Source organism: Falco naumanni, chromosome 11 (genome assembly GCF_017639655.2).
Source record: "Falco naumanni isolate bFalNau1 chromosome 11, bFalNau1.pat, whole genome shotgun sequence".
In the NCBI taxonomy this organism is placed as follows: domain Eukaryota; kingdom Metazoa; phylum Chordata; class Aves; order Falconiformes; family Falconidae; genus Falco; species Falco naumanni.
In genome coordinates this window covers 26,374,792-26,389,372 of record NC_054064.1, presented here as the reverse complement: position 1 = coordinate 26,389,372, position 14,581 = coordinate 26,374,792, and the positions used below count along the sequence as shown (strand labels likewise).

Below are 14,581 nucleotides of genomic sequence, written 5' to 3'. Positions count from 1 at the left end.
ACACTTCCTCTCTTTCAACTTTTTTTATGTTGGCATCCTGTGATCTTTGAAACACTTCCTTTGCTCGGAGCTACATCTCTAACACTTTGACTTAGAGTTCATAACCAACGAGACTGTAGCATCCGCATAAGGACTTTTTGCTAACTATATGTGAAAAATTGTTCTGAAATTAGGTACTTATTTAAAGAAACTGTGTTTAAGTGCTTTAATACAAAGGGGCCAGATTTCCCAGCCTCTTGGAGGATAATCTTGTATTTATTTTTTTTCCTTGTAATTTATTTAGTGATTGCAACAGTCCTTTATTTTTAGAAAACTACTTTGAATGTGTCGGGCAGAAGTGGGATTGTTCTGATTCTGTGCTATGACATTATCATTTGTCTACAATTTTGGACACTTGTCACAGCCATTTGAGATAATTAGTGTTAATTAGTTTGCTTCTCACTTTATTTAATTTTTCCTAGTTTATGCACAAATGGATTAATAATATCTTGTCAAATTTTAGAATTACTTTCCAAGTTTTATTCTACATATACCTTTAAGAAATTTAGAGTAGGTATTAATCATTCATCAACTCTCCCCCCCCCCCCCCCTTCTAATCAATTCTTCTGGATTTTATCTATAGGTGAAGTTCACAGTTTAATTATAGCATCTTTAAACACTCATTGTTGATTTTGATTGCACCATATCCTGACTGTTATGGCCTTTCTAGATTGAGAATGCTCCTTTTGGGACTCTTTTGGCCTGGAGATTTTGTGTTACATGAAGATTTAAATCAGATTGTGATAAATTTACCTTTTTTAATTAGGAAGAGATTCAGATCTTTCTTGGTGAGATCTGAACTGTTTGGAATAAATATGAGATACCAAGAATTGTTTAAAAAGACTGCAGACATTGTAGATGAAGGAGAAACTATCTGCATTTTTTTTTCTTTGAACAATATGATATTCAGAGTTTTCTAGATATTTCTAGCACTGTTTTAGTTTCATGCACAGTAATGCTAATAATACACATAATAGGAGCAAAGTGTTGTGAAAATAGTTTTAAGTAAGAACCAACTATTTCAGGAAGGACTAGATGTAATCTTATGAATGGAAACAGAAAAAAATAGGAATTGATACATCTTATACTGAGCATTTTAACAGTATTTTTGCCTCAGGTTGAACAACCAAGTCCTGGTATTAAACTTCATACCTGGTGTCCCATGCAAGAAAGCGCAGCTGAACCCTGGACCAGGATAGACCATGGTCAGTATTTTCTCCTATATATCTTATTAATGGTTTGGGTTTGGGGTTGTTTTTTTTTTTCCTGCCATAGTTTAGTGAGGTTAATTTGTTTGGGGTGGGTGGGTGGTGTTTTGATTTTTTTATTCATTACTAGAAAGGCTGTCTATTATGGAGAAAAAGCTGTTCTTTCTTCCTAGGAACAGGAGGAACAGTGAATAGGCTACTGCTGCAAAAGGTGGGTTTGGTTAGTTCTTTACCTCATGAAACCTGGAACATAGTTCTACATGATATGAAAGTAGGAGTAGAAAATACCAAAGCCCAGGCAAGTGCTCTGTTTCACTCCACCTGTTTTGATGAGTTGGAGAGTGGAGCAGATCTGCACCGCAGTCTGTAGGTGCGTTGGTCAGGCATATTGATCACTTTGAAGTTCAAGGGCTCTGTTGCTTCAAAAATTAATGTTTATTTCAGCAGTATTTGTGAGTAGTGGATCAGTGATTTACCATTATTAATAAGCATCCAGGATGTGCTCCAGTATCTTCTTTGACAGTAAGTGAGGGTTTAATAAAAGGTGCAGGACCAGAAATTTAACGAAATACCCTAAAACTTGGGTTTATTGTATGTGTCTGACCATATGAGGATTTTAATGAGTCTCATCAGTATTTGCTTGTTATGTGTGCTTTGCCTCATTTTTACCGCACCGTCTCACTAATTACAATTTTTATACAGCAAATCATTATGAACTTGTTATTTTGCATTTGTTCTTTGTAGTAGCACTGGCTTCAGGATTTTAAAAGTTTCACATTCCCTTTGGGGTCATACTTAGCATTAGCTGGATAATACAGCAGGCCTATTATCATCTGATACCATTGCATACTTACAAAATGACTTGGTGGTTTCTGGCCAGTGGCTAGGAGACTAAAATCTACCTCACTATTAATATCTAGAGGATTCACTGGTCACCTGCCTATGTCTTGAGGCTTGAATATAACTTTTGAAAAATCCGGAAAAATTAGATTCGAATCCTAATTAGGATTAGAAATCTTAATATTGGCAGTAGAGTTTATTCTTTTTTTGCTGGCATACAGGTAGCTAATAGAGGAGTGACTTTACATTGCTGTACAGCATAGAAGTCCCTCTTTGGGCTTGGGTCACGGTGTGAGGGTTGTTCAGTACAGACTGATACAACCGATCAAGGAGGCAGACAGAATTTAATGTCAGTCCCTCAGGGATCAGGTGCATATTCATATTGGTGAAATCCTAACGAGGTGTGGACCTAATAGTTTCTCCATGTATGTATCCATGGGCTTCATACTTGTGTTTGTGGAAGGAAGGAAGGTATGAAGAGGTGATAGGAGGAGGCAGAGGTGGTCATAGGGAAGCTTGTTCAGAGAAGATCAGTGAGGTAGTGTAATGTTCATGAGAATTTTGGGGACTGGTAGAGCTTGATTTTTATATTGATTTGGGCAATTAATAGCTTAACGAAATGTGCCACTTCTGGCTATGCAAAAGACAGTGTGTACACTGATTCATTATTATAAACATTGTATTCCATTAAATGTGGAGTCCTTGCTTTCAGCTAAAGAAAGTGATTTCCTGGAATATTCTGAGGAGATTTAGGATTTCACAATGTATTGTAAAAATAATAATAATAATAATAATAATTTTAGTACTGTTTAGGAGGTCAGGTAAGCTATTTTGTAGAAGATTTCATAAAATTTAGGACATTTGGATTTTCCTTTTAATTTCTTCTGAGATGCACCTTTTTTCTTTCCCCAGATCCTTCTCTTCTTGGCAGCTACAGACCCAAGAAAGCCAAAGTGAGTACTATGAAGTGCAATTGTTTACACATTGTTTCTTGGGAAGGTCTGAGTGAGAAGGATTGTCTTGCATAGGTATTTTTGAAACTTTATCTATGGTAGCATCAAAAGCAAGAATGTTTTAAATCTGACCTAACCCACTTTAGGCCCGCTGACAGATTATTTACAAATAGAAAAGTGAAACAATGCTTTATAAGATAGTCATGTCTGTAGGTACAGAACTTGCTTCTCCTCAGCTTTAAGGGTTGGGACAAAGCTGTAGAAGAGCCTTTAAAGGCAGTCTGCATTTGCCTTCCCAGTCATTCTGAGAGCACGTTTGATTCTGGAATTGTATGGAAAGGTAGCACTAGCAGAACTGACAAGCCACTGTTCTGTTATTTCACATCCCTCCTTTCCCAGATTTTAGCTGCTTTGTCTAGTAAATGAATTTGAAGATTAATGTGACACGGGTTCCTTTGTTTTGGGCTGTTTTTTATTCTTTCCATCCTCATTTTGTTGTTTTTGCCTGCTTTCCTGAAGTAATGTAGAAATTGTGGGTTTAAGCATTTAATTATATATGCCCTCTTAGATTTCCTAATGTCTGGGAAAACTAATGATAAGGCAGAGGAGGAAAAAAGGGGAATTATAAGGATAAACCTTGATATGTTAAGCACACTTTTGTCAGATTTTAAACTTTTATTACCAAGGATTGCAGTTTTGCATACCATGTGAGTCTAATATATTGTGTCACTTCTGGATCATTCCATGGCTGTAAATGAGAAACTGTAAAGAAAATAGATAATTTATACTAAATATCTATCTGGGTTTGTTTTTTCTTTTGAAATGTTGGTTATTTTAAGGTCATGTCGTCTTCGCCATCCCTCTGCCCTGCCCCCAACTTCCCAGTGGGAAAGTAGATTTTAGGAGCAGTAACTGGAGAATGCAGACAGCTGAACTCAGGTTAATTCATCATGTTCTTGGTGCCAGTAATCACTAGTGATTCTCACAAAATCAGGGCTGAAGAGAATTTATCTTTTGCCAGAAATATAGTATAGCTTTGTTTGAGCAAAGCTGATTCCCAAAGCTGAGGAGAAAACCCCTGCAATATGGAAAGACCTAATGAATAACTTATTTTGTTGTGGGTTTGTTGTTTTTTTTTTCCTCAGCTTTGGAAGCAGGTCCTGTAAAAGTCCTGATGCAAGGTAAAAGGGGATAACCCATGGAGACATTTTAGTGATATGTTTCAGGTTAAGAGTAACTATGAAAGAAATAACTAGTATAGTGAAGAGTGAGTAGATGGGCCTGAGTTTTGCCTTCAGGAACATAAAATCATGAGATAAAACCGAAAGGCTAACAACAAGGAATCTAGACTGAGAAGTCTGAGGTTTGCGTTGTTTAGACTCTCAGACATCATTCTGAATCTGTGAGATTCCTGGGAAGGGTAAGCCTTTAAACTATGCAGTCACAAAAGGTGATAAAAGGGCTGCTATAGTAGACTTTGCTGTAACATGGTATGTTAGATACCAAGAGTCCTTTGACACTTGTTGATTAAATTTGGACCAGGGCTCTTTCTATGAAATAAGGGTCCTTGTTCTTTCCCCAGCAGGTAGGTATTCCTGCATATACGTGCAACCCTTAACATTTTGGTTTGAAAAATAAAACCATGAAAACTGTACATCTTGATATTGGTAATAAATTTTAGCAAGACTTGGTGGTGGTTTTTTTACAGGCAAAATCTCCTCATGGAAAAGATTGTGGCAGTTCTGATGTTTGGAATGAGGCTGTGATCTCAGATCCACCCAACAGACAGTCCCATTCTGCATGTTCATTAGAGCATTCAGCACCTCCAGCATTTCAGAAGCACTCTCCAAGTTCTGTGCTAAATCGATCTTCTCTAAGGGAAAGGTAATGACTTGGTTTCGTTTGTGAAATTCTGGAATTATTAACATGAGCAGATGATAACAGTACTTGCATGAATATAGTTTGCATGTTTGAAGCTGTGCAGGCTGAAGAGACTGAAAAAATCTTTCCCCAGCAGCTATGTTGTCGTTTGACCTTCCCTCAGGTGCTGTGTTGGCCATTACCTCTCTGCTTAATGAATACAATCCTATTAATATGGCAATGAAAAGGATCTTTGACATATCTGTTTCTAACCTTCTCTGAAACAATGAAGGTCCAGATTTCAGGTTGCCAATGTCCATCTGAAACAAAGGATACTTAAATAAATACTCACTGTTTCAGAGACAATTAGAATCTCAGGAAATACATGTCAAGTAGGCTTTATGGGAAGTACTTGGGAACTTTTTTTCCTTCTGACTTCTGACTGGTGCTTGTGAGCATATACTTGTGGCTGTGCTGTAGTGAGATGTGTGACTAGCCCAAGCATGTTACACACACTAGCTTTAATCTAGTCAGTGTATTACTTTCCAATCTTTCTGCTTTATTCTAACGTTTTGTTTTGTTTGAGTTGATGTATGGGCCTCTGCAGCAATTGTGTGATATATTAATTGCTATATTTAAAATAGTTTTCTTAGTAGTCTCTATTGGGGTTGGGGTGGAGACAGTTTCTAACATGCCGTAGTTCAGTGGATTTCAATCCCTGGGCTAATATTTTGGGCAAGCCTCACAGCTTCAGTGTCTCATTGGAATAAGATGGAAGACATATCAAAAAGCAGCAGATTTTTTTCATGCTTAAATCCTCCAGTCCTTCAGAGAGAGTATTCCCTACCTCCTGCTGTGTAGAATATGTACTTGGTGTGCAATGCTCCTACTGTACATTCAGTTTAGTAAGTTACTAGATGGCTTTGTGGGAGCAGAAAAGCTATATACAAAGCTGGGCCTGGATAAGCAAATACATAAAATAATCGGGAGAAGCTGAGGATTGAACTGAGGTCCTGCCCTAAATGCCAAAGTGTTTACTGAGGCCCTACTTAGAGGTGTACTTTGGTGGCTAATTCACACTCCTTCCAGGCAGTTTCATCCTTGGTACCATTGGTACCTCAGTCAGTGCTCACAGGGTGCATTTCATAGCCTACACACAGCCTAATGCTTTTTTTTTTTTTTTGGCTCCCCCCCCCCCCCCCCCCCCCCCAAGATAGAAAAATTGCCTCAGTTTTTTTTCTTTGAAGAGAAAGATGACAGATGGCAGATGGGGACTGAATTTTTAATACTCATGAAGATCAAGTTGGTGTTGTAGTATCTTCCTCTGCTTGAAAACTTGCTTGCTTGTTGTTCTGTGTAGTAATATTTCTTGAAAACTGTTACACAGAGATTAGGATGTATCTGGGGTTTGGTGGAGGTTTCTTTGTCATCTTGTCTACCTCCCCACTCTTCTGACAATGTTTGTGCCTTAGTTACCCAAGTCTGGGGAAGAGATATTGTAACAGTGAGGGTCTTTATCCTTTTTTTTCAGCTGGACTTGTTTTGGGGAGGGAGGGTGAATTTTAAAATGCGATATATTTAAAGCTGACAGGGTCTGTTATATTGATAGCAGGAAAGTCTTGTGTGCTGTGAGCTGCTGTTACATGCGTAGTCATTTAGTCATCTGACAGTTACTCTTCAACTTATCTGAACATTCTTGCATTTTCTCTTCATGAGTTCCTCTCCAGAAGAGATTTGTGGTCTTGTGAAATTACGTTTTTTCTTCTTATTAGAAGAAATGTTCTCAGCTCTTTAGAGATGTAACATCTCTTTATGTTAAAGATGTAAGCATTTACTTTTGTCATCAGAAAAAATTCAAAATGAGAAGGTAAAGGGCATAGTCTAAAAAATTTGATCTCTATTTCATGCTGCTGAGATGATAATGGTTTTAGCTGACTGTATACTGAGAGATACTTGGAATGACAAACATGGATCAGAGGTCAATGTTTGGAAATGCATGCAAACACTGCTGTTCAGATCACAGCAATACAGAGAAAATCAGTACTACTGAAAGAATATCAGTGTTAGTGTATTTGCAAGAATATAGAGTCTTATTTCACAGTATTTGGTATTTATTTCCTCAATTTTATTTTGAATTACAAAGACAAAGAGCTTAGCATTTCCAGGCTGCTTTTTTTTTAATGCTAGTCAACCCACAGTCAGTATGAAACTTGACTCCCCACCTCGACCTTTAGTTCTCCTTTTTTTTCCTTTTTTTTAAAAAAAAGAAAAGTGAATGTCTGCATTCTTGGGAGTACTTCCCAGAGCCCTGCTGAGTAGTTGTAAGCCACCATGATACTTTTCAGTGATACAGAAATTTGTGTCTTGTATAAGGTCCTCTGAGCAATTTTGTATCCCTTTGAGCAGTTTGCAGTCCCTTCCAGTGAGCCTGCTAGAGAGACCACAAATCAATCCTTTCCCCTTTCCCACTGGGTTTGAGCCAGAACCAGAACCGTGAATAGATTTACTGTTGAGCAAGGCAGCAAAGTTTTGAATATTTATTTTTCTACTGTATTTTTACATTTTCCATTATTTAGGTCACCTAAGGAAAGCATTTACTGGTGTTGCAGACTGACACTCAGCAGTGATGTGTGTGTACAGCTTCACTTACCATTTTGATTCTAGCTCTTGTGCAGACTAATGGTACATACACACTCATTAGTTCCTGCCCATGATGTGTGGCCAGCAGCATGTCAATGCAGTTGATTTGTCCCCACAGTCTGTTTGCTTGTGTGTAGATAAATATTCTTTTGTGCATAAGTAAGTATCCTGTATGCTTAGCCCTGTATTCTCTCAATGCTGCTGCAGGAAAGTAAAATTTAAGTCCAGCCCTTGCGTTCATGGTATGTGTGTGTCCTCATGGACTCCTAGAAGAAAGATGGTGCTATTCTTGGGAATTTGCAAGCTAAACCTTCCTTGCAGCACTGAAACCTGCAGCAAAGTACCTTTCATAAAGAAAAGGAGAAATAGTTAGATGGATTCTGTAAGGTAATGACAGAAGTCCTCTGAATGGAGCTATGTGCTGGCACAAAAGAAATTCTTTGCTCAAGAGACTACAGCAATCATAGAGGATTTGACCATTGCTGTTATGTTGAGAGGCAAAGCTACTGCTTCTGTATTTGGGATTAAAGGATTCCTTTTCCTACTCTGGAATGGCAGGCTTTTGCTTTTGTTTCCAGAGTGAGGTGCAGCTCAATATCTTCTTTTATGTTCTTCTGGTTATATTGCTGATATGTGATCTTACCTACTACAAAATTTAACAAAAACCTAAGTTCTGCTTGAAGACAGAGGTTAACTGTCTGGATCAGATACCCTTCGTAATATTCCTCTGTTGTTTCACTGCCATCTTTTCATATTATCTTTTTCCAAGTACGAGGGAAATGGCAGCATGAAGTTAGATATTACTAATGATAGATCTAAAGAAATACTAGATCCTGCAGGAAGTCCTTGAAAATTCCAGTTATCAGAAGCTTTGGCTTCAGTGATCTTGAAATGTGTCACCCCAGGATCTTGGGTATTATTTTTGTTGCCTAGCAAAATCCAGACACAGGTAGTTCAGCTAATATTTTAGAGTGACATGCATCCTTAAGACAGGGTTTACTTCTGTGAGAGTGTATGTTTAAGTTCTGAGAACTTTCTACTACAGAGTAGAACACTAAAAAATTTAGCAGACTTTTTTTAAAAAAGCTTGCTCTAGGGAGAGACTGCAACTAGATTTCCTATCTATTTCAAACCACGTAAAAATAATTTCTCTGTTTTGGGGGAATTTATTTGGTAGTCAGATTGTTCTTAAATCTTGTGGGTTTATGAGTCTCACCTTTTGGGGAAGTTTACATATCTTGCATTCTTTAAGTTAATTTCTGGAATCAGTGCTTGAAGGTCAGTTATTTCATACTATATTCTGCAAAACTGAGCAGTACCTAAGCCTTGTTTCATATTTTTGACCAACATCTTTACTATTTGTCATCTTCATTGGTTTATTTTGCTGCAGTGGTAAGTAAATTTGAAAATGATTGCTGTTTAAGCTAGCTTAAGTGTATAAATTAATAAATTCAGAAAAGATGGGAGCTAATGGAAAAGCTTCCAAAGAGAGTAAGGAGGTGCAGCCCATTTATGACATACTCATGATTTAGTACCAAAACAACTTTGACCTTTTTGGGGCAACTCTCCAGCTGGAGTATTGGCCTTCCTTGAAATCTCAGAAACAGTCTGCCACTTAGGTTTCAATTTTTACATGAGGATGATGTGTCTTTCCACAGTTTTAAGGGCTAGATATGAAATTTGGGAGGGAGAAGAAAGCATTTATTGATTTAAAAGCCCAGCACTGAATGTATCTCCAGTGCTCCAAAGCCTAACTGTAAACAGGGCTTTTGAAAGTAAGAGAAACTGTATAGAAAGGATGAGAAATTTCTACTTTTTTTTTACTTCTTACTGAAAAGGGAGAGCAAATGGGTACACAGCTAAGCTGTCAGCTTCTGCTTCCAAATATTTAGGCTTCTGTGCTTTGATTTAAGGCCTTGTCTGTGTGTAATTGTTTCTGCTTCATAGTAGTATCCTGGCATTGTGAAAGCAGCCTACTTCCTTTACCTTACATATTGTGAGAATGTAAAGATTTGTATGTTGGTATATTTTCACTAAAATTCTGGAACTGATCTGTACTAATAAGAGTCTCTAAAACACTTTTGTGGGGCAACTACACTAAGGTTCATAGCTGTCAGTCATTTTAAGAAAAAACAAAATTGCATCCTTTACTAAGTAGACCAATGAAACTCCTGAGCATAGCTCAGCCTTTCTGTTATGCCTCCATACAGATCAGCATACAATGAGAATCAAGTTCATCATACTGAATTACCACTTTGTGTCCTCTTAAATGAGAATAAAGCAACTTCTCCACTTACTGTGAACACTGTATAAATGCCTACTTGGATATAAAATGTGAGGATTTTTTTTCTATTTCAGAATTAAATATATTTGATTTTCTTGAGCATCTCTCTTGTTCCATGTACAAGTTCTTGCAGTGTTTGTTTTTTTCAGATTATACTAAGCTTTAAGAGTTCTCTCTCCCTCTTCCCCCCAGTTACAGTAGTGTTCTCTCCAATTCTGAATCTGATACTACAGAACTTGTTGGTTTCTGTCCTCTGATAGTTTGTCCTTGTACGTGGTTTTGCTCAGCATGAAGTCTGTGCCTTTGAAGCTGATGAATTCTTCATGGATGCCACATGCACAGAGCTGTTCACAAGGCTGGGAGGTGTGATGGTGGGGGAAGGGGTCACGATAGGCATTGCAAATATTCTGCAGTAGGCTTTTGCATTAATTCTGCTGATATGAAATGTATTAGTATCTCCTGCTGAAATGTGATTTTAACATTTTTGCTATGTGCAAGTGGATGATTGGATTGTATGACATTTGAAAATTCCTATTTATTACAGCTCTCAAGTTTGCAAGCTGCTGTTTGACTAGAGTACATGGGTGGATGTATCCTGTTTGTATTTCTAATGGAGTATTTCATCCTAATGGATAAAATTATACATGAAAATAACTTTAATCTTTAGCACAAAGACTGTCTGCTTGGCTGCATGTTTTGGTTGGGTGTTGTTGGGGTTTTTTTGTATCAAGGTAGATGTTGTCTGTCTGACCTTAAAAAAAAATCCTTATCTCATAAAAGAAAATAAATGCCTTTAGTCACATTACAAGGGAAAATGGTTCTGTTTCCTTGATCAGACTCGACACAACATCTTTGAAATTAATCTTGAGAAGTTCTCTGATTGATCTGGCTTTTTCTAGGTCACTGAGCTATATTTCCAAAGTGTTTATACAATCTATTGGAATCAATAAACAATTTAAACTGATGTAACTGCAGAATGTTTGCAAGTCCCAGGGAAAATTGAAAGTATGACAAAGAATACAGCTGTAGAAGTTTATTTCGTTTATCAGGACAAACAGTCATTGAAATGAAATGACTTTCCTTTCAACATTGCAATATGATAGTGACACCTTAATCACATAAATAAGTAGCTAGTCATTTTAGAAACTCGTTATTGGTGATTTTGGGCAAATGGCATCCCTTTATTTATACTCAAAGAAGCTGTGCTATAAGGCCTGTTTTATGAGATATTTCCAATAGAAGAGTTAGAATATCATAAAAAGGTTTCACTTCAGATTATGGTTGTTACATTTCGGGCATGATTTTATTTTAGTTTGAGTTGTGGTTGGTGTAAATATTAACATTGTGACTTTAAATGTGGATTAGACTTATAGTTATTACTAAAATTAGACAGTAACAATAACAGAAAAGCAAATTAAGAAGAAGCTGATACTATTTTCAGTCATACATCAGGTTTTGATATTTTTTTTCTCCTCCCTTTTTTTTTTTTATTTTTGGGGGGGCGGTAAAGCCAGTTTGGGCTGTGTGAGTGGCTAACGTTTCTTATACCACAGCGCGCACTAGTGGATTGATCGGTAAAATCACCTGAAGAAAGAAATTTAATAGTTCTTGAATTAAGTACTTAAATCTTCTTCTTCTCGCAGACATAGCCATGTATTTTCTAAGAGAATTCAATAACAAGCCGGGTTTTCTTTTTTCTGAAAGTAAATACATTTATCTCCAAGGATATTTGTAAATTTAAGATTAATAACAATGATCTGAAATCTTACATATGAATTTCATAAAATTTATTTCCCAAGGGCAATGTATTCCAGCTTCTCAGTGCCAGGAACCTGGATGTTGGAAGAACAGCAGTTGCTGTATAAATAAGAGAAAATGCCATGACTTCACGTGTCTATCTTTTATTTGTCAAATGGGAAATGACTCACTCTTACTGCACCTAGGATGCAGATTTTTAAACAGGTATTTTGGAGGTTCTTCAATATTAGCAAATGTTTATAAATGCTAATTGGAAGCCATAAAGTAATAGTACCACTTTCCTTTACCTCTCTTCTTCAAAGGAAAAAAGAAAAAAAATCCTTGGTTGTTTGTTGTCATTATTGGTTTTGTGTTTTGAAAAAAACAACGAACAAAAAAACCCACTAGTGATGGAGCACATTCATTGTAATGCAGTAAATCAAACTGGTTTGACTCTGTTAGGGAAATGAATGTTCCTGCCTGCTTAAGAGACTTACTCCTGTTTCTTTTAAAGCAATGCTTTCCTCCCCTAACAAAATTCAGAAACCATTTTGCTTTCTTTTAGAAAAAGTTAGGTGAGATCTTTTAGTGCAATAGCTTGTTAGATTCTAGTGTGCAAAAGAATTGAACAGTATGGTTGCCATACGTGCTGTGGGGTTTGAAATTAATTCTAAATGCTCAGGATGCTGATACAAATGTTACAGCCAGCTTTGTGAAAATTCTTGCCTGTAATGATTCAAACATGAACAATGTTAATTACATTAGAAATATGAACAATACATCGTCCTATAGAACATACAATTCATCCTTCCAATATTGTGTCATTTATTGGCACCCTTTCTTGCAGAAAAACAGAAGCATTCGGAGATAGACTGATTTAAGAAAACTCATAAATAGGCTGAAAATATTGGGTCTGTTTACAACAGAGAGATATATGTTGGAAAGATAAGCAATAATAAGTGAGTCCAAATAAGCTGGTCAGATACAAGGAAACAGAAGAAGGTTACTCAGAAGCAAGTAACTGGTCACTTCCTACTTACATTTCTGTCTCTCTCTGGTAGTAAAGGGAATGGTGCAAAAGACTGCAAAGAGCTCCCTGCCCTGCCTGTAACCTTCAAGGCACTTTCCATTTTCAGAATCCTGCTTCCATTAATTTTAATGTTGCTAAGTTTCTTGTTTTGAACTGTAAGCTTTCATATGTACTTGGTTTGTCCCTTTTTGGAAGGAGCTGTACGGTTCTTTAGCTATATTGAAATTTCTGGAAGTTTGATGTAGGTAAACTAAGCCAGGCACAGTCAGATTGGGGATTTCAGACTGACAGACTGGATAACACAGGGAATGGGATAAATTGGAGAGAAGAGGGCAGAAAGGCTTGCAGTCGCAGTCACACAAACCTGTCCAGAGCCCACTGTAGAATCTCAGAGTCATGGTGTTTATATACTGCATCAAATTTGTGAAGCCAACTGTCAAAGCATGTTGCTGTTTCTTGTGTTCCCAATCTACCCAGAGTATGGCAGCCCAGTGCTGCTGCTGGCTGTAGTTCCGTCAGCTCAAACTGCAGCGGTGTGGCTTGCCAGCTCACAGCTTGCCTGGTGACCCGTGTTCATATTAGCATGATACCACGTCATGAGTTTTTATTTTCTTGGTGCAAAATCAGGTTCTCAGGGGTTAGGAAACATTGAAATGAAGATGCACAATCTTGATTTGGTGCCCTGTTTCTGTCCACTGTGATAAGATTGTGTAAGTAAATGTTTCATAACTTTACCACAGTAAATCTTTACTTATGTTGATCTCCTTTTTTTTTTTTTTTTTTTAAACACATTTTTGAGTGTACTAACGTGGCTGGTTTGTAAATGATTAAGTGATCTTATTCCTAAAATCTTACTTGCCTCCCTTAACAGTCTGAGAATAACTATTCAGATGAAATTTCTGCGAGCTCCTGCCTTGCTGAGGATGATGGGTTTGGGTTTTTTTTCAGTAAAGTGGAAAAAAATGTGCTGCAAAACATAAAAGGGTAAAATCCAAAAGTAGCTGTTAGTTTTAAGTCACTAGCTACCTTGCTTTTAATGTTAAAAACCAACTCAAAATGCAGTTCCATCTTGTGAAATAAAGATTGGGAATTCGCAGTTTTTAATTCCATGGTCTTTTGAATTTGCATGCATTGGGGTTATCTGTTGATTTATTCCAGTGAAAAGAATTTCATGTGTGTAATACTTCCTTTAAAAAGAGGAAAACAAAACCTGATTACTGGGAATACAATAGCTGTATAGCTTTCCTATTTTGTAGGGACGGTACAAACATTATGGGAATATTACTCACATTACAAAATCATCAACAGTTTCTATGTTTTGCATCTTCTGTTGGTATTGTGGGTGCATACCATTTATACTGCTTGTAAATGTTTCTTTACTTGTACCCCAGAGGAGAAGAAGAATCAAATCTGAACATTGTTTATGTTCCAAATAGAGGGAAGTAACGTATGCTTCATAATTAAAAAAAAATAATAATCTGAGTCAAAAACATGTTTGAGCTTTTCAAAAAGAAAGTATTTCTTCTGTTTGTTTTTCCTCTTCTTCTTGCAGATTTAGTTCTGGTTGGCCTTCATCAGCAAATGGAGATGAGATCCATAAAAGAGTGAAAAATATTTTAAGGACGCACAGTGCTAGACAGCGCCTAATATTCGTAAGTTTGACTTCAAACTCAGTCCTTTCTTTTCTCCAAGATGGCTGAGGAAGAGAACTGTGCCTAAAGTCTTGGATTTATTATAATGTCCTTTGAGGCAGCCTTGATTGTAGAAATGTGGATTCAGTGTGTAAGATGAACTGTTTCACCCTGATTGCAGTAGGATCCTTATGTGTAGCCTTTACAGACAGCTGGTATAGGTAACCCTCTCGCAGGTTATTGAGGACAATTAAGTTTCTTTTTATATCTGGTTTTCCATTTCCAGTTTAAGCAAAAAATATGTTACAGATCTGTAGAACATCAGGGCTTAACATGTGCAGCTGCACATCAGCAGCTGC

General features: G+C 37.0%; 1 protein-coding gene across 2 annotated transcripts in view; it reads left to right on the top strand.

Annotated features, from left to right (window-relative positions):
• The window catches only part of SPATA6 (spermatogenesis associated 6), a 45,805-nt gene that overhangs the window by 17,824 nt on the left and 13,400 nt on the right, over window positions 1–14,581 (top strand). For both annotated transcript variants that reach the window (XM_040610307.1, XM_040610306.1), the window contains exons 8-11: window positions 1,157–1,244; window positions 3,000–3,040; window positions 4,749–4,924; window positions 14,144–14,243. In XM_040610307.1, coding sequence (XP_040466241.1) covers window positions 1,157–1,244; window positions 3,000–3,040; window positions 4,749–4,924; window positions 14,144–14,243 — 405 coding nt within the window. The remainder of the gene's footprint in view (window positions 1–1,156; window positions 1,245–2,999; window positions 3,041–4,748; window positions 4,925–14,143; window positions 14,244–14,581) is intronic.